Genomic DNA, 21,876 nt, shown 5'->3' on the forward strand with positions numbered 1-21,876 from the left:
GTTGTTGTGTTTTCATTTTCATTCATTTCTATACGTATTTTGATTTCTTTTTTGATTTCTTCTATGATTTGTTGGTTATTCAGAAGCGTGTTATTTAGCCTCCATATGTTTGAAGTTTTAACAATTTTTTTCCTGTAATTGAGATCTAAGCTTACTGCACTGTGGTCAGAAAAGATGACTGGAATGATTTCAATTTTTTTGAATTTTCCAAGACCAGATTTATGGCCCAGGATGTGATCTATTCTGGAGAAGGTTCCGTGTGCACCTGAGAAAAAGGTGAAGTTGATTGTTTTGGGGTGAAATGTCCTATAGATATCAATTAGGTCTAGCTGGTCCATTGTGTCATTTAAGGTTTGTGTTTCCTTGTTAATTTTCTGTTTAGTTGATCTATCCATAGTTGTGAGTGGGGTATTAAAGTCTCCCACTATTATTGTGTTACTATTAATTTCCTCTTTCATACTCGTTAGTGTTTGCCGTACATATTGTGGTGCTCCTATGTTGGGTGCATATATATTTATAATTGTTATATCTTCTTCTTGGATTGATCCTTTGATCATTATATAGTGTCCTTCTTTGTCTCTTTTCACATCCTTTATTTGAAAGTCTATTTTATCTGATATGAGTATTGCGACTCCTGCTTTCTTTTGGTCTCCGTTTGCATGAAATATTTTTTTCCAGCCCTTCACTTTCAGTCTGTATGTGTCTCTTGCTTTGAGGTGGGTCTCTTGTAGACAGCATATATAGGGGTCTTGTTTTTGTATCCATTCAGCCAATCTTTGTCTTTTGGTTGGGGCATTCAACCCATTTACATTTAGGGTAATTATTGATAGGTGTGGTCCCGTTGCCATTTACTTTGTTGTTTTGGGTTCACGTTTATACAACCTTTCTGCATTTCCTGTCTAGAGAAGATCCTTTAGCATTTGTTGAAGAGCTGGTTTGGTGGTGCTGAATTCTCTCAGCTTTTGCTTATCTGTAAAGCTTTTGAATTCTCCTTCATATCTGAATGAGATCCTTGCTGGATACAGTAATCTAGGTTGTAGGTTATTCTCTTTCATTACTTTCAGTACGTCCTGCCATTCCCTTCTGGCCTGGAGGGTTTCTATTGATAGATCAGCTGTTATCCTTATGGGGATCCCTTTGTGTGTTATTTGTTGTTTCTCCCTTGTTGTGTTATTTGTTGTTTCTCCCTTGTTCTTTGTGTTTGATCTTTGTTAATTTGATTAATATGTGTCTTGGGGTGTTTCGCCTTGGGTTTATCCTGTTTGGGACCCTCTGGGCTTCTTGGACTTGGGTGGCTATTTCCTTCCCCATTTTAGGGAAGTTTTCAGCTATTATCTCCTCGAGTATTTTCTCATGGCCTTTCTTTTTGTCTTCTTCTTCTGGAACTCCTATGATTAGAATGTTGGGGCGTTTCACATTGTCCCAGAGGTCCCTGAGGTTGTCCTCATTTCTTTTGATCCTTTTTTCTTTTTTCCTCTCTGCTTCATTTATTTCCATCATTTTATCTTCTATCTCACTTATCCTATCTTCTGCTTCCGTTAGTCTACTCTTGGTTCCCTCCAAAGTGTTTTTGATCTCATTCATTGCACTATTCATTTTTAATTGACTCTTTTTTATTTCTTCTAGGTCTTTATTAAACATTTCTTGTATCTTTTCAATCTTTGTCTCCAGGCTATTTATCTGTAACTCCATTTTGTTTTCAAGATTTTGGATCATTTTTATTATCATTATTCTAAATTCTTTTTCAGGTAGATTCCCTATCTCCTCCTCTTTTGTTTGACTTGGTGGGCATTTTTCATGTTCCTTTACCTGTTGGGTATTTCTTTGCCTTTTCATCTTGTTTAGATTGCTGTGTCTGGAGTGAGCTTTCTGTATTCTGGAGGTCTGTGGTTCCTTTTTATTGTGGAGGATTTACCCCGTGGGTGGGGTTAGACGATTGGCTTGTCAAGGTTTCCTGGTTAGGGAAGCTTGCGTCAGTGTACTGGTGCGTGCAATTTGATTTCTTCTCTTTGGAGAGCAATGGAGTGCCCAGTAATGAGTTTTGAGATGGGTCTATGTGTTAGGTGTGTCCTTGGGCAGCCTGTATGTTGACGTTCACGGCTATGTTCCTGCGTTGCTAGAGAATTTGCGTGGTATGTCTTGCTCTAAAACTTATTGGCTCTTGGGTGGTGGTTGGTTTCAGTGTAGGTATGGAGGCTTTTGGACAGTCACTTATGACTTAAAGTTCCATGTAGTCAGGAGTTTTCTGGTGTTCTCAGGTTTTGGGCTTAAGTCTCCTGCCTCTGGATTTCAGTTTTATTCTTCCTGTAGTCTCAGGACTTCTCCAACTATACAGCACTGATAAGAAAACTTCTAGGTTAATGGCGAAAAGATTCTCCCCCATTAGTGACACCCAGAGAGGTTCACAGAGTTACATGAAGAAGAGGAGAGGGAGGAGGGAGATAGAGATGAGCAGGAGGAGAAAAAGGGGGACTCAAGATGAGAGAGACAGATCTATGCAGCTGTCTGTTCCCAGAGTGTTCTCCGTAGCCCAGTCACCTACAAAGATTCACAGAATTGGATTGGAAGAGAAGGGGAAAGGAGGAAATAGAGGTGTTCTGAGGTAGAAAACAGAGAGTCAAGATTGGGAGAGAATAATCTTCAGTTTAAAAATAGGGCTTCTCTTTTTTTTTTTTTTTTGTAAGGTTATAGTGTATTGAAAATGAAAATTAAGGAGTAGTAGAGGAGTACTAGAGGACTTTAAAAGAAATAAGAGAAAAAGAAAAATAGAAAATACAAGAGAAAAAGGAAAGAAAAAAAAAGAAGAAAAAAAAAAGAAAAAAAGAAAGAAAAAAAAATTTTTTTTTCCCTAGTTAAAAAAATCGTAAAAATCTATGGAAATGAAAGTTAAGGAGTAATGGGGGAGTAATAGGGGATTTTAAAGGAAAATAAAAGAGAAAAAATAAAAAAGAAAAAATAAAAAAAGAAAAAATAATGAAAAAGAAAAAAGAAAAAAAGAAAAAAGTAAAATTATATCTAGGAGTTTCTCTGTAGCTGTTGCGGTCAGTGTGGGTTCGGCTCAGTTTCAGATAGCTCCTCGTTCCAGCTTACACTTCTCGATATCTACAGGCCCCTTCCGGTGTAGTCGGTGTTTTCTAGAGGGATTTTAATCTGTTGCACCAGTCCCTTCTGAGGCAGTTCCCTTTGTTTATTTGGCTTCTGTTTGCCGGTCTCTTCAGAGCCTCATTTCCGCCCTGACACAGGCGGGCGGAGGTGGACTCTTATTCAGGTAGCTAGTTCCGTCACTCTGCGGGGCAGGGAGGGGCTGGTGCTGTGGGGAGGGGCTTGCGCCGCGGGGACGGGCTGGCGCTGCCGGGAGGGGCTGACGCTGCTTTCTCCGTCTGCGCTGCTCAGGCTCCCGGCTGTTCTATATGGAGCGCGCCCCGCGCTGCGCGAGGTTCCAGCCCTCGGGTGTTCCACAAAAGCGCGGGCGAAAAGCTGCGCCTGCCCTCTGTGCCTTCCCCGTCAGAGCGGTCCAGGCAGCCAGGGCGGTCCAGGCAACCAGGGGCTCGGTGGGTGCACTCTCCCCAGGTGTGGCGCGCCCACTCCCTTCCACGGACCCAGTCTCAGTTTCCGCTGGCGCCAGTCGGGTGCGTGCGCCTTCCGCCCTCCGCGTCCCCAGCCCCAGTCCCCACCCGCGCCAGTCGGGTGCCTGTGCCGTGTCTCGCCACGAGCTTCCCCTCCCCCCTGCCTCCTGCCTCCGGCGGGGCTGGGCCGGTCCGCAGCCTGCGAGCTCTTCTCTGGATTTTCTCGGTCTCTTTGTTCTGGGAACGGTCGGCAGTGTGTTCGGGCCGGTTAATTTACTCTCTCTCCTTTGGTCTCCCACAGTTCAAGTTGGCAACTCACAGAAGCTCCCTCCGATTGTCCTCAGGGCACTCAGGCCCGGACCCTACCCCAAGCAATGCCGCCTAAGACTCCCTTCCCGGGACGGATCTCCGTCCTTAGCTCTTTTGTCTCACTTTTAATCTTTTATATTTTGACCTACCTCCTTTCGAAGACAATGGGCTGCTTTTCTGGGCGCCTGATGACCTCAGCTAGCGATCAGAAGTTGTTTTGCGAAGTTTGCTCTGCGTTCAGTTATTCTTTTGATGAATTTGTAGGAGAGAAAGTGGTCTCCCCGTCCTACTCCTCCGCCATCTTGGCTCCTCCCTCTTCTTCTTATTATGATCATTTTTCTTCCTTACAACAGAGTTCTGGTTTCAAGTTTTGATGAACCTCAACCAGCTTCTAGACAGTAGAGAGAATTTCAAGTTCTGAAGCAGGATTTCTCAGTAGTGACACCATTGACATTTTGGGTTGGCTAATTCTTTGCTGTGAGGGTCTGTCCTGTGCATTGGAGTGTGTTTAACTGAATCCCTGGCCTCCATCCATGAGATGTCAGTGGCACCCTCCTCTAGGTTGTGACAGCCGTGACTGTCTCCAGACATTGCCAAAGGTTCCTGAGGAGGGTGCAGGGAACAAAACCAACCCCTGTGGAGAATCTCTGCTCTGAAGGAAGAGGGAGGGAGGGAAGGAGAGGACTGAACTGGTCTCTGGAGCACTAGACCAAGATCCACTTCAACAGAGTTCCCTATAGAGGAGCTTTCAGTACAAGGTGGATTTGGTGTGATTCATATCAAGGCATGTCTTTTCTTATACTATCTCCAGTGCTTGTTGGAGGTGGAGCTGATCCCTTATCAGGAGCTTATGCTCCTTACCTGTAAGACCCATATTTTACAATCCTTTGGTCATCCCCTTTTATCCTCTTTATTGCTGGATACTTAATAGACCCTCAATGGACAGGGTTTTGTTGTTGTTGTTGTTGTTTTAATAAATGTATTCATTTTAATTGGAGGCCAATTACTTTACAGTATTGTAGTGATTTTGCCATACATTGACATGAATCAGCCACGGGTGTGCATGTGTTCCCCATCCTGAACCCCCCTCCCACCTCCCTCCAAGGGACCCAACTTCCTTGTATCCTGTGAGATCCTAGGAGTCTCTTTGTGTGTCCATCCCCTCCCATATGCACTATTGTTAGGGTGGTGGGACTGGTGAGACCATGAATTTGATCTCTGGATAGACTGATGGGACCAATTGCATTTTTCATGAATGAATAAAAGTTCTTGGATACCTTTTGAACACGTACCTCAGAAAGGCCAAAGAGGCATTTCATGTTTGAAAAACCTCAACCACTGATGGTTGTCCTTTCCCTGTTTAAAAGTTTGATTAATTCCAACTTTCAATCAAATGCTTCTCTTATGTGTCAAATAATATAATTTGGCTTCCTGAGATTAAGAATAAAAGCAACTCAAAACATTTGCTGTATTTTCATATATTTCTTTGGGTGTGAATGAGATTCAATAATGAAGTCGTAAAATCAGAATAATCCTCGTGAATTCAAAATCACTCCCTAAAATTTATGTGGACTTTTAAAAACAATTTTAATCATGCTTTACAGACCATATTGAATGTGAATTCATGGCCATATGGGTTTTTTTCCTAGATGTTTCTTGGGGCTCCTCCATATCCCTGTTCTCTGCTTTCAGAAAAGACCTCTGTGCGGGTGTCAATCACCGCTGTGAGACTCTGGGGCTGTCCCACCTGTCAGGAATGTGCCAGCCTCACCGGAGTTGTAACATCAATGAAGACTCTGGACTCCCCTTGGCTTTCACAGTTGCCCATGAACTCGGACACAGGTAAAGGGCCAAGGAAACTGAGATCTCCTCCTCCTGATCATGCATCAGTATCAGGGTTTCAGGAGAATCAGATTGCATTGTGGCTTGAGAATCACCTCCTAAATCTCTGCTTTCTCATCTGTAAAGTGGGAGGGGAGGGAAGATTGGGGAAAGACACAAGTTCAAGATTCCACTGTCTTCTCTGCCCTTACCACTTGACCATCAACATCAGAGAATCATAGAGACCTCTGCAAGTCTCTGAGTTAGAATGAGGTGAGCAGAAACAAGGAGATAAGCTTTAACTTAATTGATTAATTCAGGAGTAGTAATTCCTATTTAGTTCTTATGAATTAGTGATGTTATTAATATCACTAAAAAGTCACAAATCTTAACATTCTTTGCCTTTCCTTTATGCCGGACATTTCACATTGTGTCATTGACTTCCCTCAACAACATTATGAAGTAGATGCTATTGTTTGCCCCATTGTACTTGTGTGTATTAAAGGGGGACACTGAAAAAAAGGAAAAATGGAAAACTGCTTTAAACTTGGAAAGACTATCAAATGAACACCAGTTAACAGGAAGTCCAAGTTGTCACAAAAATGTGTAAATTTGATTAGATCAATTGATTGAAGGCAGGTTTCAGAAATTTTTGGTAAAGGAATGTTGAGAATTCTGGATTCTCTGAGTATCAGAGGTTCTCAGGAGGAAAGATCTTAGCTTATTTGTAACTTAATATATTGATGTATTTATTAACCAGTAATGAGACAACATCATACTAGGTGGAAGCTCAGAGTGGGGAGTCATATAAATGGCTCAGCAGCACTCCTACCTGTTATGTGGCCACCAGCCTGAAAGAAAGCAGAACCCTGGGCATACTCTGAATGTCCAGCCGGAAAAAGAGGTGGGATCAGGAAGAGCCCTGTTGACTAGGTTATTCAAGGCCTGGCCTCTCTGGCCTGGGCTTTCTCACCATTTTTCTCATATAATATTGGAACTTTTCAAAATCCTTTTACCTAAAGTACTAAACCAGAGTATTGGCTTGGGAATTAGGAAATGTGAGTGGTTATTCTGGCTTTTCCATCAGCCAATATTATGACCTTAGAGAATTCCCTTCACTTCTTTGTGCTTATTTTCTTATATCTGAAATGAGTAGATTTGATTAGGTACTGTGATTTCTTTGATCCTTACCAAAAAGCCCTGGGAGACAAATTTGCTATAGTGTAGTATCCTTAATTATCAAAAATTCAAATACAGAGAGGTTAAGTGACTTGCTTTTAATTAAATAATATTGAGGACAAAATACTGAAAAGACCAGGCCATAGTTGTTGGCATGTTTATAACAACTTGGCAAAATGAAAATTATTATGTGCAAATGTAAAGGCACCCTCAATCCTGGTACATGGAAGGATGTCCCTTGTGGCCTCAAATAAAGTCACTGGTGTCAGCAGCATCTCTAGTCAAGCAGTGTCAAGCAATATAACTGGATCAAACTGAGAAATGTTTGCTCAAGACATTCTCAGCAATGGTATGCCCAAGTTGAAGAAAAGTGGAGAAGACTTGCTTGATAAAAGACATTCTCAAGTGCTGACTTGTGTCCAAAGAATGGATCCTATATCCTCAATTCATTTTGGCAGTTTTTAAAAAGTAAACTGATGCTACTTATGATCCAGTAGTTGTACTCTGGGCATTTATCAAGAAGAAATGAAGATGTGTGTTCATATTAAAAAAAACCTATACACGAAAGTTTATAGAAGCTTAATCTTAATAGCCCCAAACTGGACCCTGGGGTTGTTTCAACTCAGTGTGGCGAATGGTTAAATAAACTGTGATGGATCCATATCATGGAATTCTATTCAGCAAGAAAAAGGACCAATTCTTGATACATACAGTGACCTTGATGAATCTTTGAACAATTATGCTCAGTGAAAAAAACTAGTCCCTAAAGGTTACATACTGTAAGATTCCACTTACATAGCATTATTGAAATAATAAAATTATCTAAATAGAGAACATATTAGTGGCTGCCGGAACTTAAGAAGGGGATGGGGGAGGGATGGAAAGTAGGTCTGGCTACAAAGTGCAACGTGAGGAATTCCACCAGGTGAAAATGTTCTGTGTCTTGACTGTATGAACAGCGGCATCCCAGCTGTGATATCGTATTATAGTTTTGCAAGATGTTACCATGAGGGTTAAGTGAGTAAAGGGTACGTGGGACCTCTTTGTATTATTTATTACAACTTGCATCTGAATCAATAATGATATAATAATATAAATTTAATATGTAAATATAATGAATTAAAATTTTAAAAGAGCGCATTGGGCCATGTACAGCTGACCTAAATAAAACACTATGTTTTAAATGGCAAAAAAAGTTTAGGGTCACTGATAGGAAAGACAAAACTGGGGAATTTCCTGGTGGTTCAGTGGTTGGGACTCTGCGCTTCCACTGTTGGGGGCTCAGGTTCACTCCCTAATCAGAAAACTAAGATTCTGCAAGCCAAGTGGAGTGACTGAAAACAAAGAAAGAAGAGGAAGGAAAGACAACGTTGAAGAAAGACATACAAGCTTGAATTTGACAAGCTTGTGGTAGGACACAAAACTGAAGACGAGAAGACATTAGGAGTACCCTGAGAAATTTGTTCATAGCACAAGAAGCTTCTGAAATATTCAGTTCTCTTTTTAGATATAAAGTTCTAACCAGCTGTGGACCAAACTGAGAAACACTGGGCACATCAATGAAACAGCCTGGTGCCAGAAAAAGAAAAATATAATAAGCCACTAACCTCAGATAGTCATTATAGTTTAATAACAAAGGTACTCCATTGTTCTTGAAAACTTATTTATTTCATCACTGATTGCATAGGATTTAAAATAGAAAGTGAAGTTAACTAACTTGTGCTTTGGCCTAAATAATTGCATTTTTATTTTGAGGAAAAAAAATTTTTTAAGTTCTATTTATGAGAAGCCTAGATTAGATCCATCATCCATACCTAAGCTCTCATCCCTTAATAAGTGAATTACCAAAACGAAGATGGAATTCCAGAAGGAAGTTTTAAAACCTCTCTGAGACCGAGCATCCTTTCCCTTGAAGTAATGAAAATATCATGATAGAGGTGAACACTTGCAATGTACCATCCATCCAGTATTTCCCATTCTTCTGGATTGGGATATTCCATTATTTCAGTTATAGAGCTTTCCTTGTTGCATATGCCAAATTGGTATTTCCTGAATGAGTTAGAAAAGCTCACATTCATACTTTCATGGTTCTTGTTCTCTGCTGGTTCTACTCCACCATAAAATGAATAGTAAAAGGCAAGAAATGTCTGCCCAAGTGATACCCTGAGACTCATGCAGTGACTTAGCTTGCTATTTCATGTCTGTAATTTTCATAAACCCATCTAGCAGGAATTGTAAAACCAAGATGTAGCAAAGCAGGCTAATTCAATAGCCAGTGAGTTGTTTCAGCCTGTAGTAGGCTGTTAGTCCAAACTGCTTTTGAGCTTCATCCCACTTGCTGGGAAGTAGCTTCTTGGAAACACCTTCCATCCCTCTGACCTCATGTATTCTTCCTGTCTCTCATTTTTCACTGACCCACTGATCCCATATGACTCGAGCGCTCACCTCATATAGAGAGAGTAGACATGTCCACAGGAACCTTTGTTTAGTAGCTTTGCTTTTCTTTTGTTGGATGGGAGCACAGAGGAGTGATAGAGCTGGAGAGGGGAATGCTTTAGGGAACTAAAAACTTTAGATGGAGCAACATGAGCTTTTGGGGAGCTGATGTATTTAGAGGGTAGGTTTGAAGTCACCCAGTATCTAGGATAGGCTTCCCTGGTGGCTCAGTGGTAAAGGATCTGCCTGCAATGCAGGAGACCTGGGTTCGATCCCTGGGTCTGGAAGATCCCCTGGAGAAGGAAATGGCAACCCACTCCAGTATTCTTGCCTGGGAAATCCCTCCATGGGTTTGCAAAGAGTTGGACACGACTGAGTGACTAGCATAAAGTATATAAGATCCAGACATCTGGCTTGTCATATTGGAATGGCTGATGCTAGAAAAGCCATTATTAATGGAGATTTTTAGAACCATGTTTGTTTAAGATTTTTCCTAATTTTTAAACAGGTGAACTTGTGGATCACTTAATGAACAGGGTAGGACTGAATTTTCAACAGCCCGGGGAAGGCCTGATGAGGGAGAAAAAAAAAAACTTTCATTGAATTAAATTCTTTTTGGTTGGGTGATAAAAGAGCTTTGTAGATTAATTCTGTGACTCCTTTGTGAATTTTGTATTCATGTGGAATGTGATCAGAGTCTGTAAGTAAGTTGTTAACATCTTAATGCATTAAAAATAATATAAGAAAATTTCTAAATCCCACAAAGACTGTTTCTGCAAGTGTTGCTAATGTTGATCAGGAGATTTTATTAAAGTTGGATATGAGCTTTCCTGTCAGAGGAACTGCATTTCACTAGCAGAGTAAAAGGTCATAGTTTCCTCTGTTCAAATTTTGAAAGTTGAGCCAACATCTCCAGGTTGCAAGTGTCCAAAAAGCAGATTCCAGCAGAGAGAGGTCTTGTGGGGACTCGGAAAGCATCTTGGCAGTGATCCTGAGGTCTTGGCTTATAAACAGACATTTCTCAGTCAGCCTCTTTCCCAGGCACCCCCTTGCCATGGGGATCAGTTAAGCATTTTAGGGCCTTTCACGGCTACTTCACCTGTTTACCCCTGGCAGTGGGAGGTCAGGGAGCTGACCGAAGGAGACATCAACAAGAGCCCTGATTTAGGAGCACAGAGATCTGCAGAACACTTAGCTTTGTCATGAGCTAGCTTGTGACTTTTGACAAACCTCAAACTCACATCTGAAAAAGGAAAATAAGCCAGCTAGACAATGATGAAGTAAAGTGTTAGTCGCTCAGTCGTGTCTGACTCCTTGCGACCCCGTGGACCGTAGCCCTCCAGTCTCCTCTATCCAAGGAATTCTCCAGGCAAGAATACTGGAGTGGGTTGCCATTCCTTTCTCCAGGGGATCTTCCCAACCCAGGGATCAAACCCACATCTCTTCACGTTTTCTGCATTGGCAAATGGGTTCTTCACCGCTTGTGCCACCTGGGGAGCCCACTAGACTGTGCGTGCTGCCTAATGTCTATATATTGAAGGACTTGTATGATACTGGAAAGAAATCCATCCATTCCAAGTTTGCAGCTTCTGACAAAGTCTCCCATAGGCTTTGCCTTTAATGCTCTCCAGTAAATTATGATGAAAAAGCAAAAGGAAGGTTTTGTTCATTTGTGCTGCAGTTGCTACAGCAGGAGAAAGAAGACAGCTGGAGGCAAGATTTGCCCTCCTGACTGTAATCTCATGGAAAGCCAAAGCTAAACTGGAAGCTTTTAGCTTTCTGCCAAACGGAAGTTTTTTGGATTAGCCACATGGCTCCCAGGGTTGTATATTTGAAACAAAACCATGCCTAAAATGTTTCCTGTGCTTTCTAGTTGAAAATTAGCTAGCCCCCTCCAACTTCAAAGTCCCACTTTGTAATCAGATGCCTGTTATACAAAGGTGGCTCTCTGTGGGTTATTTTCACCTTGGAGGAACTATGGTTTTCTTCTTGTTTCATGCCTGCCTCTTTAATATCCTTGTGCTCTGTGCTTCCCTGCAGCTTCGGCATCCAGCATGATGGGAAGGAAAACGACTGTGAGCCCGTGGGCAGGCACCTGTACATCATGTCCCGCCAGCTGCAGTACAATCCCGCCCCGCTGATGTGGTCCAAATGCAGCAAGGACTATATCACTCGCTTCCTGGAGTAAGTGACCACGCATCTCAGCATAGCCTCACTCAGGGCTCTGTACACCGGAGGTCACTTTGCGTTCTACCCAAGACCTGGAAGAGCCTCAGTTCCTCTCACAGGTCACAGTGTCAGGGTGGTAACAGTAACTGTAACAGGTAACTTCGCTTCTGCTCTCTGACCCTGAGATCCAGGTGGGTTCTGCCCCCAGCTTAAGCCAGGTGAACAGTCTGTCTCCCCCCACCCTCCTTCAGCTTGCTGTCATCTGAAAGGGGCTCTTTATGATCCAAGAGTGAGTTAAGTCCCTGGGGGACTGGCAAGAACGACTAGGACAAGTCAGAAGTTGTCACCATACCCCATTGGGGGTAATATGATGTTTTTTTTCATTTTACCACTGCTTATAAATATTTCTTAGATCACATCTGAGCAAATGGTGTGGGATTGTGTTTTGCATTTCCTTTTAGACAAGTCTTACCTCCTTGGGCATAGTAGAAATAAAGTTATCTTAAAGGACAGAGAATACTAGAGAAATAGAAGTTTCTCTTGAATGAAAAACTAAATGTTTCATTTAGAAGGAAATTGTAAGCCACTGCTCTCATTTCTATTCACTTGTTGTCAGCCGAGGCTGGGGGTTCTGTCTGGATGACATCCCCCAAAAGAAAGGCTTGAAGTCCAACATCATTGCCCCTGGAGTGATCTATGATGTTCACCACCAATGCCAGCTGCAGTATGGCCCAAATGCTACCTTCTGCCAGGAAGTAGAAGTAAGTGTTGGGTATTTGGTAAGTGTTGGTAAGTGTTGGGTAAGAAGTAAATGTTGGGTATCAAAAACACTGGTGCCTCTGGCGGGTATGTGCAGGGCTTGAGATCCAACATGCTAAAGGAGGGCCAGGGAAATATTGGGAAATCCTTGTGGCTTAGCTGGTAAAGAATCCGCCTGTAATGTAGGAGACCTGGGTTCCATCCTGGGTTAGGAAGATCCCCTGGAGAAGGGTAAGGCTACCCACTTCAGTATTCTGGCCTGGAGAATTACATGGACTGTATAGTCTGTGGGGTTGCAATGAGTCAGACACGAATGAGCGACTTTCACTTTCAAAGATCCAGAAATGGAAACTTTCTATTCATGGCAAGATGTCTGTAAGGTAGAAGGATTGAAGTTGAGGTCATTCATATTCTTTGACCCACCTCCTTGGTATCCTTTACAACTGGGTGGTGGTTAAGAAAATGCTCTAAAAGTCTGCAAGCAATAAATGCTGGAGAGGGTGTGGAGAATGTGGAGATTCCTTAAAAAACTGGGAATAGAAGTGCTATATGACCCAGCAATCCCACTCCTGGGCATACACACCGAGGAAACCAGATCTGAAAGAGACACATGTACCCAATGTTCATCGCAGCACTGTTTATAATAGCCAGGACATGGAAGCAACCTAGATGCCCATCAGCAGACAAATGGATAAGAAAGCTGTGGTACATATACACAATGGAATATTACTCAGCCATTAAGAAGAATACATTTGAATCTGTTCTAATGAGGTAGATGAAACTGGAGCCCATTATACAGAGTGAAGTAAGCCAGAAAGAAAATACTAATATAGTATACTAATGCATATATATGGAATTTAGAAAGATGGTAACGATAACCCTATATGCAAAACAGAAAAAGAGACACAGATGTATAGAACAGACTCTTGTACTCTGTGGGAGAAGGCAAGGGTGGGATGATCTGAGAGAATAGCATTGAAACATGTATATTATCAATTGTGAAACAGATCACCAGCCCAGGTTGGATGCATGAGACAAGTGCTCAGGGCTGGTGCACTAGAATGACCCAGAGGGATGGGATGGGAAGGGAGGTGGGAGGGGAGTTCAGGATGGGGAACACATGTAAATCCATGGCTGATTCATGTCAATGTATGGCAAAAACCACTATAATATTGTAAAGTAATTAGCCTCCAACTAATATAAATAAATGAAAAAAAAAGTATAAAAAAAAGAAAAAATTTAGTATAATTTTCAAAAAAAAAAAAAGAAATTCTAGTAACATCTTTGGTGGCTTCCTTAGGGTTTTCTGTGTAAACATTAGTATCAACTGGATATAATACAATTTTATGTCTTCTGTAAGTCTTCTAATTTGATACTGAATAAAAGTTGAGAGATGGAAAAACAAAAGAATACGCTATAGTGCTTTTCAAGAATCACAGTGATTCACACCTGCAGGCTCCATAGCAACCAACTTAACACCTGAAGTTGCTCCCTTTCCTAAATTTCCTGTCTGGTTGCTGAGCACCTCCAGAGGCCAAGGTAGGAATAAGATTTACCCCTTATTCATTCTTCTCTATTTTCAACATCTAAGTGATAAGTCAAGCCCTGGTATTTAGCTTGTGATGGAATTTGTGGCTCTGTCCTGTCGTCTTCATTCTTATTACTGCTCTCCTGAGTCCATCTCTCATTACCTCTTCTTACTATTACCTTTGAACTATTTGATCCAGAGATCAAATTGCCAACATTCATTGGATCATAGAAAAAGCAGAGAATTCCAGAAAAGCATCTATTTCTGCTTCATTGACTATGCTAAAGCCGTTGACTGTGTGGATCACAATAAACTGTGGAATATTCTTAAAGGGATGGGTATACCAGACTCCTGCCTCCTCTCATCTGCCTCCTGAGAAACCTGTATGCAGATCAAGAAGCAGCAGTTAGAACCTGGTTCCAAATTGCGAAAGGAGTACATCAGGGCTGTGTATTATCACTCTGCTTATTTAACTTATATGAAGAGTACATTATGTGAAATGCCAGGCTGGATGAAGCATAAGCTAGAATCAAGATTGCCAGGAGAAATATTAATAACCTCACATATGCATATGACACCAGCCTTATGATAGAAAGTGAAGAGGAACTAAAGAGCCTCTTGATGAAGGTGTAAGAGGAGAGTGAAAAAACTGGTTTAAAATTCAGCATTCAAAAAATGAAGATGATGGCATACAGTCCCATCACTTCATGGCCAGTACATGGGGTAACAGTGGAAACAGTGAGACACTTAATTTTCTTGGGCTCCGAAATCACTGCAGATGCTGACTGCAGCCATGAAATTAAAAGACCGCTTATTCTTTAGAAGAAAAGCTATGACCAACATAGACAGAATATTAAAAAGTAGAGACATTACTTTGCCTACAAAGGTGCATATAGTCAAAGCTATGGTTTTTCCAGTAGTCATGTATGGATGTGAGTGTTGGATCATAAAGAAGGCTGAGTGCCGAAGAATTGATGCTGTGGAATTGTGGTGTTGGAGAAGACTCTTGTGAGTCCCTTGGACTGTAAGGAGATCAAGCCAGTCAATCCTAAAGAAAATCAACCCTCAATATTCATTGGAAGGACTAATGCTGAAGCTGAAACTCCAATACTTTGACCACCTGATGAGAAGAGCTGACTCATTAGAAAAGACCCTGATGGTGGGAAAGATTGAGGGCAGGAGGAGAGGGGGCGACAGAGGATGAGATGGTTGGATGGCATCACTGACTCGATGGACATGGGTTTGAGCAGGCTCTGGGAGATAGTGAAGGATAGGGAAGCCTGGTGTGCTGCAGTCCATGGGGTCGCAAAGCATTGGAAATGACTGAGTGACTGAACAGCAACCATTACCTCTCGTTACCTCATCACCTCTCCTTACTGTTGTAATTACCTTCTGCCTAGCCTCGCCCCCATTCACACTGTTGCTCAAGTTATTTCAAAAAGACACAAATCTAACCATGGCTCTACTCTGCCTTTAGGGTCCTCACTGACCACAGGATAAACTATCAACTCCTTGCATCCTTTTGTGATCTGGATCTTGTCTATTCTCTGAACCATGCCTTTTAGTGCAAAAATATCAGTGTTAATTATACAGAGACATGAATGAGTCTGGTTGACCTCTGCCAGATTTTATGCTATGTCCTGCATAGTATGAAAAAGATGAAACCTCAAAAGAATGAATAAGATAAGTTCTCTGACCTTGAGGAGCTCCTGCTCTGGTGGGGGAGGTTGACAGGGAAATTTTAATAGTCAGATAAACACAAAAAAGGACATAGAGAAAGAACTTTTAAGAGGAAGCAACTGCTCAGACAGAACAAGCAAGACTTCACAGAGAAGATAAGATTGTTGTAAAAATCCCTCACTCTTACTTCTAACTGGTTACCAAGCAATGCTAATTCTGCCTCCAAAAGGTCTCTAAAATCCATGTGTCCCTATATGATTTCAGTGAGTCCCCTGGTTGGACTCCTTTCTAAGACTCTGACCCATTCCCCAAAACATAGCCAAATTGACATTTATGAAGGAAATCTGATTGTGTTCCTCTGTTGTTAAAATATTTCACGGCCTCCTGTGCCTCTCCAACAACATTCAGATTCTCTAAAATGGCTTAAAGGGAGCTTCAGGATTCATCCTCGCTCTCTCTTTGAGCTAATCTCTTAAAATATTATTTTAACCCTCCACTCTCTAACCTGGAATTCTAAATGCATGTACGTTGGACTGTACCCCACTAATCTTTCATCTTGAACTCTCTCCTTCATATTTTTCATCTCTTAATATCTCCACATTTTGTGTACTTTCTTTTTCTCTTCAAACTCACTATTGCTCTTTTCAAATAGGTCCAATCCTCTATTTAACCTGTTGACTTTTTAATCTCATTTATGTTACTTTTTTTTTTTTACTTATAACAGTCTCTTTGGATTTTTTCCCTAAATTTTCTCTTATTTTTTATGACCTCTTATTTCTAGTTTAAACTTTCAGTATGATCTTCTTTTTCTTTAATCATATAAAACACATTTATTTTATAATTTATAATTGCAAATTATAATGGACAGTTTTGATGTCCAGAGTCTGTGTGTGTCTGTTTCTCCTATTTGAGATTTCTTCTCAGTTTCACTTATTATGTATTATTTCCTTTTGTCAATTTCTGCTTCTATTGTAAACTCTTGGTTTTGAAGCTTCATGTCAGGCTATTCTCTATGGTTTAGATGGCTGGCAGATTCTTTTGGAGAGAATTTTCACTGCCATCCCTGGGTCCATTTAAATTATTGGTTGGATGTTGTAAAGAACACTTACAATATCTAGAAATGAAAAATATCATGATTGACGTAAAATTTAGTAGACGAGTTACACAGCAGACTTGATAGAATTAAAGAGAAAATCGACTGAACTTTAGAGTTGAAAAAATTACTTCCCATCCCACTTGAGTTTTTCTCAGAATTGTGTGATGGAGGAGAGACTGGCCATTTCCTGATAGAAATCCAGGCTTTTTCAACATTTATGTACAAGGAAATTGAGAGCTAAAAAATATGAAAGTAAGCTGAAATCTGAAGGACAGAATAAGAAGGTCCATCAATAATAATTATTAATTGCAGAAATTTCAAAAGGAAAGAATAGAGATAATCATGGAGAAGCAAGATTTAGAAAGATAAAAATTAAGAATTTTCTAAAATGGTTAAAAATTATGAGGTCTTATGATGAAAGAACATATTGAGTATAGAGTATACTAAGTAGATGGAATGATAGCAAATGAGTGGATAAAAGGAAGACTAAAAGGTGGGCGGAAGCACCTGAATCATTTCAGATGATAAACAAGAATTTTGTCAACCTTCCCTTGTTCCTGCTGCAGGAGGAGAAAGAGAGGGAGTATCCAATTCACTCCCTGGCAGCTAAAACATACTGGCTATTTGGGGTAATAAGTAAATAACCTGAGGTTTTCTAGATGGAGTAGTTTCCCTTTCCTTCAATGAGCAGGCTCAAGTTATAATCACCCAGCTATTTGTAAGCAGATTGCCTTCCATCACAGTCTGGATTTTCCTTTGATGACAAATGTCACCATTAGCCCTTCCTGAGGGCATTGAACGGTGGACATCATACCACACATATAGAAATTCTACTCTCGGCAAATGTGTTTTATCTCCCATTTCCATATGGCCTAGAATGGCCTATAGCCAACTGTTTATGTATAATGACAATGTTCAGATTAAGTTTAAACGGAGGTTCCTTGAGTGATCAGTTTCCATCAGTTTACTCAGTAACAACCGTAGCATTTATTGTGGTTATGTGGATGAACCTGTGTAGATTACACCATCACTGTAGAAATGCTTTTGTGTAAGTTTTGAAAAATACAAAAAAGCTCAGACTCATGTTTGTTTTCCAGAATGTTTGCCAGACACTGTGGTGCTCGGTGAAGGGCTTTTGTCGCTCCAAGTTGGACGCTGCTGCAGATGGGACTCAATGTGGTGAGAAGAAGGTGAGGTGTCAGTGGGGTGCCAGGCTGAGGAAGGAAGGTAGGGATAAGGGGCTTACATTCTTGGGCAGAACTGGAGAGGAGACCCTGGAGAGGAGCTGTTTCTGGGTGAATGGAGATCATCATACAGTTAGACTTGCCAGAGGAAAGGATTCCACTTGTGGAAGTGAGCCTCCTCTTGAGCCTTCACTTGGGACAGGTAATTAGGGAGAGAGGGCTGAAACCCAAGACACACTGCAATTACACAACATCAGGCCCACCTTTTCCTGACAACTTTTGTGGAGTTTGTGAGCAGTAACATCCGATGAGCTTATCATCAACCTTCTCTTTAACCTTTTCTCCCCCTCCGTATTGAACACTGGGGCTTCCCTCGTGGCTCAGACGGTAAAGAATCTGCCTGCAATGTGGGAGACCTGGGTTCGATCCCTGGGTCTGGAAGATCCTCTGAAGAAGGGAATGGCAGCCCACTCCAGTATTCCTGTCTGGGAAATTCCGTGGACAGAGGAGCCTGATGGGCTACAGTCCATGGGGTCGCAAAGTGTCGGACACGATTGATCGACTAACACTTTCACTTTCATATTGAACATTGGGAAGGACAAGTCAGTGGCTTCTTTTTTCCAAAGATGCTGATTTCAGACCATATGTTATCTTCTTGCTCATCATCTGCAAGCGTGCGTGTTCAGTTTCTTCAGTTGTGTCTGACTCTTTGTGACCCCATGGACTGTGGCCCGTCAGACTCCTCTGTCTATGGGATTCTCCAGGCAAGAATATTGGAGTTGCTAAGCCCTCCTCCAGGAGATCTTCCTGACCCAGGGATCGAACTTGCATCTCCTGCAGTGGCAGGTGAGTTCCTTACCCACTGAGACTCCTGGGAAGCCTGTTCGTCATCTGACCTGACTGCATTTCTTAAAGTCCTACCCAGCTTACTAAACAGGAAACCAGATACCAGAACTCAGAGATGTTAGGTGTCCAGACTGCCTGAAGACAGGGTAATATGTGTTGTTCAAAAGCACAATTTGGGTTTGTGTGGGCCTAGGATTTATGTCTTTAGTGGGTGTCTTCATGTAGCTTGAGTATGTCGTGACTCATCGTTGAGATCATAGAGCTTGATCAAAATCCACAGTCACCAGAAATAATGAGGAAGAGGAGGCAAGCAGATGAAACACACCCAGAACCACTGTGAAATGTGGCCATTTCTAACAACCAGCTTGCATTTCTTGTTTCTCTTTTTGTATGTTCACCCTCCTAAACTGATAGTTGTTGAAGGAGTCCCTTGAAGAGGGAGAGAGTGGAATTTTTCCTGAGCCACTTGAAACGTCAGAACTGGAAGCAATGCAAAGAGTTACAGGAGAGCAGAAATTTTTCTCATTAGAAAGAACTTAAACTTCTGTAACAACTTGGGTTTTTCAGCAATGAGATTTTTTACAGAGGGGATGAGTTATCTGTTGCAAACATTAAATACCCATAGAGGCTATAAAGGAGTGCTATCACCGTTCCAGTCTACAAAATGTTTGTTATGGTTCTCAACAAGATAAGAAGCTTGCATTAGAAAGTAAATCAATTATATTATTGAACAGCTATGTTACTAAGGAGAGTCAGCTGACATGCTTTCCATAGCAAGATTTTCTTAATAAAGGAAGTTAACATTCTGGCATGCAAGTCTGCCAGTCACACTTTGAGTCATACTCCTTTCACTGCAACTAGGCACATAACATTCCCTTTAATTCCTGAAATTCTCTGATTCTAAAACCCAAGACTCTCGGGGGAAATTCTTTTATGAGATGCTCTTTGTTCTACATCTGATGTGTGACTGTAGGAAGTCTGCTTGATCAGGAAGAACTGGGTTCAGGCTGCTAGGGGTCCTGAGTCAGCTTGTTATGAAACCTTTCTGACATACGCATCTCCTGTCTCTTCCCTTTTCAGTGGTGTATGGCTGGCAAGTGTATCACAGTGGGCAAAAAACCAGAGAGCATTCCTGGAGGCTGGGGCCGCTGGTCACCCTGGTCCCACTGTTCCAGGACCTGTGGGGCTGGAGCCCAGAGTGCAGAGAGGCTCTGCAACAACCCTGAGTAAGTCAACTCAAAGATGTTTTTCTTCCTTCCTTGAGCACTGGGAGACCAGTTGTGAATGGGGTGATGTCAGTGACCCCAGGGCGCTCCAAGGAAACTATGTATGTTCCCAAATACAAAGAGAGCCACAAGGAAGACTCATAGAGAAGAAAAAAGTTCTGCCTTTTTTTTTCTGAAACAAAGTTTTTGCTTTGTCTCATTTTGGCTTGGTACTGGATTCGAACTTGGGTAACTAAACTGATTTCATCATTTGGAGAAATAAGCAAAACATTTTTAAAAGTGCAATTCATGTGAAAATCTCTAGAAGATTATACAATTAAGTCCTCTTAAATAACCCCATTCTATCAGTGAGGATTATCATACCCAATTTTACTGATAAGACACAGCTTTCTTTCCATCATAATGAATGTATAATTTTATAAAAACAGTTTTCTTCTCTTGGGTAACCAATTATGTGCCAAATTGGGTGGCAGATTTTTTGAGGATGATTATTTTTAATGTTTTGGATAAGAATTTTATAAACCTCAGAGTTCTGTATTAGCTTATTAAGGATTTCATAGAAGTTATTTCACAAGTTGCTTTCAATTTTTTTTTTTTGCTTTTTTTTTCTTCCAATTTTTTAATCAAGTTGCTTAATTTTTTGATATTTTAAGTTTGTATAGTGATATTTTATGTGAAATATTGTTTTCTTGATTTACAAATATATATATTACATTCTTAATTTATTTATTTGCTGGTATACTAGTTCCTAAGTATAATTTTTTAGCAGTGTGCATATGATGACTTCTATAAGTAGAAAATGTTTTAAATTTCTTTTATCTAAATTTACATTAGTCTGTGTTGAACAGTATGACTCACATATTTTAAAAGGCAAATGATATATATTAAAACAATTCCATCAGTATCTCAGTTCTAAATCTTACCTCCTTTTTATTATAAATATATTACTGTGTGTGTATATATATATATATATATATATGCATGTATATATACACATGTAAACTGTATATGTAATTATATATGTAATTTCTTCTAAAAGTTAATAAGTTAATATCTATGAATAACTCAACACACTAACTACTATATAAATTTGTCAATAAATGGTAGTTACTGTGACATCTTTATCATTTCCCATGCCTATAAGTAAGTGTACATTTGAGGGATTTGGGCAAAATTGTTTTAAAATCTTACTTTTTATTAAAACACAAGGTTCCTGTGGCTTCAAAAATTCAAAACAAGAATTTCTTATAGAATTTTTTTTACAGAAAATCTTTATTTTACAGTTTGTTTCAATGTGATCAGAAAAACGATTTCCATTTTTGTAATCAAGAAATACAGGCAATTTGCTCCAGGATCTGTGGTAGTGTTTTGTATCAGCCACTGCCAGACCTTAGCCTTCTTGGGAGGATGGTCAGCAATCCATGGTTGTCAGAAAAGGGACATTCCTGTTGAGGAAATGAAAGATGATCCCCTAACTTGGCTTGAGGGGAAAAACTGGTCCTGACTCCCATCTTAGAGGCTACAGTTTGTCATAGAGTCTCCTTGGGTGACTCCATAGAGTGATCATATCTGATCTCAGTAGCTGGTTTGCTTAAGTTCATTGAAAAGAAGGTCAATAAAAATATAGTCACAGATTCAGGTCAGTGCCTGACCAGCCTATGCTGACACTATATCCTTGATTTATATTGGTCAGCTGTCTAGTGAGAACCCAGCAGGGCTTGGCTCCTAAAAGGCTCTTAGATGGAAATGAATTGGAGAGCTGCCAAGTCATAGAGTATCACTTCATCATCACAAATAGGAAACCACCAGCCTACCCTCAACTATGAAGTACAATGCTTAGTCCTGCCCATAGGGAGTTGGTGAATGTGAACTGCCCTGGTCAAAGAATTACCTTTGGGAGTGATAAGTGCAGAAAGTGCCTCCAGCTGGATAATGAAATGTTATCCAGAGGTGAAAGAGATTACTTCTGGCAGGAATTCAGATAGAATTCATGATGGAGATGGAAATAACGTGTATTTGTCTTTAAAGGATGGGCAGTATGTAGACATTTAGAGAAGAGTGGAAATCTAGAAGCACA

The 21,876-nt window shown here is 40.8% G+C and overlaps 1 protein-coding gene across 3 annotated transcripts in view; it reads left to right on the forward strand.

Moving 5' to 3' along the window:
* ADAMTS12 (ADAM metallopeptidase with thrombospondin type 1 motif 12) overlaps positions 1–21,876 on the forward strand; it is a 378,754-nt gene that overhangs the window by 223,639 nt on the left and 133,239 nt on the right. For all 3 annotated transcript variants that reach the window (XM_043887193.1, XM_043887192.1, XM_043887194.1), the window contains exons 7-11: positions 5,568–5,717; positions 11,352–11,495; positions 12,097–12,241; positions 17,641–17,733; positions 19,654–19,799. In XM_043887193.1, coding sequence (XP_043743128.1) covers positions 5,568–5,717; positions 11,352–11,495; positions 12,097–12,241; positions 17,641–17,733; positions 19,654–19,799 — 678 coding nt within the window. The remainder of the gene's footprint in view (positions 1–5,567; positions 5,718–11,351; positions 11,496–12,096; positions 12,242–17,640; positions 17,734–19,653; positions 19,800–21,876) is intronic.

Source organism: Cervus elaphus, chromosome 25, assembly GCF_910594005.1.
Source record: "Cervus elaphus chromosome 25, mCerEla1.1, whole genome shotgun sequence".
NCBI lineage: Eukaryota > Metazoa > Chordata > Mammalia > Artiodactyla > Cervidae > Cervus > Cervus elaphus.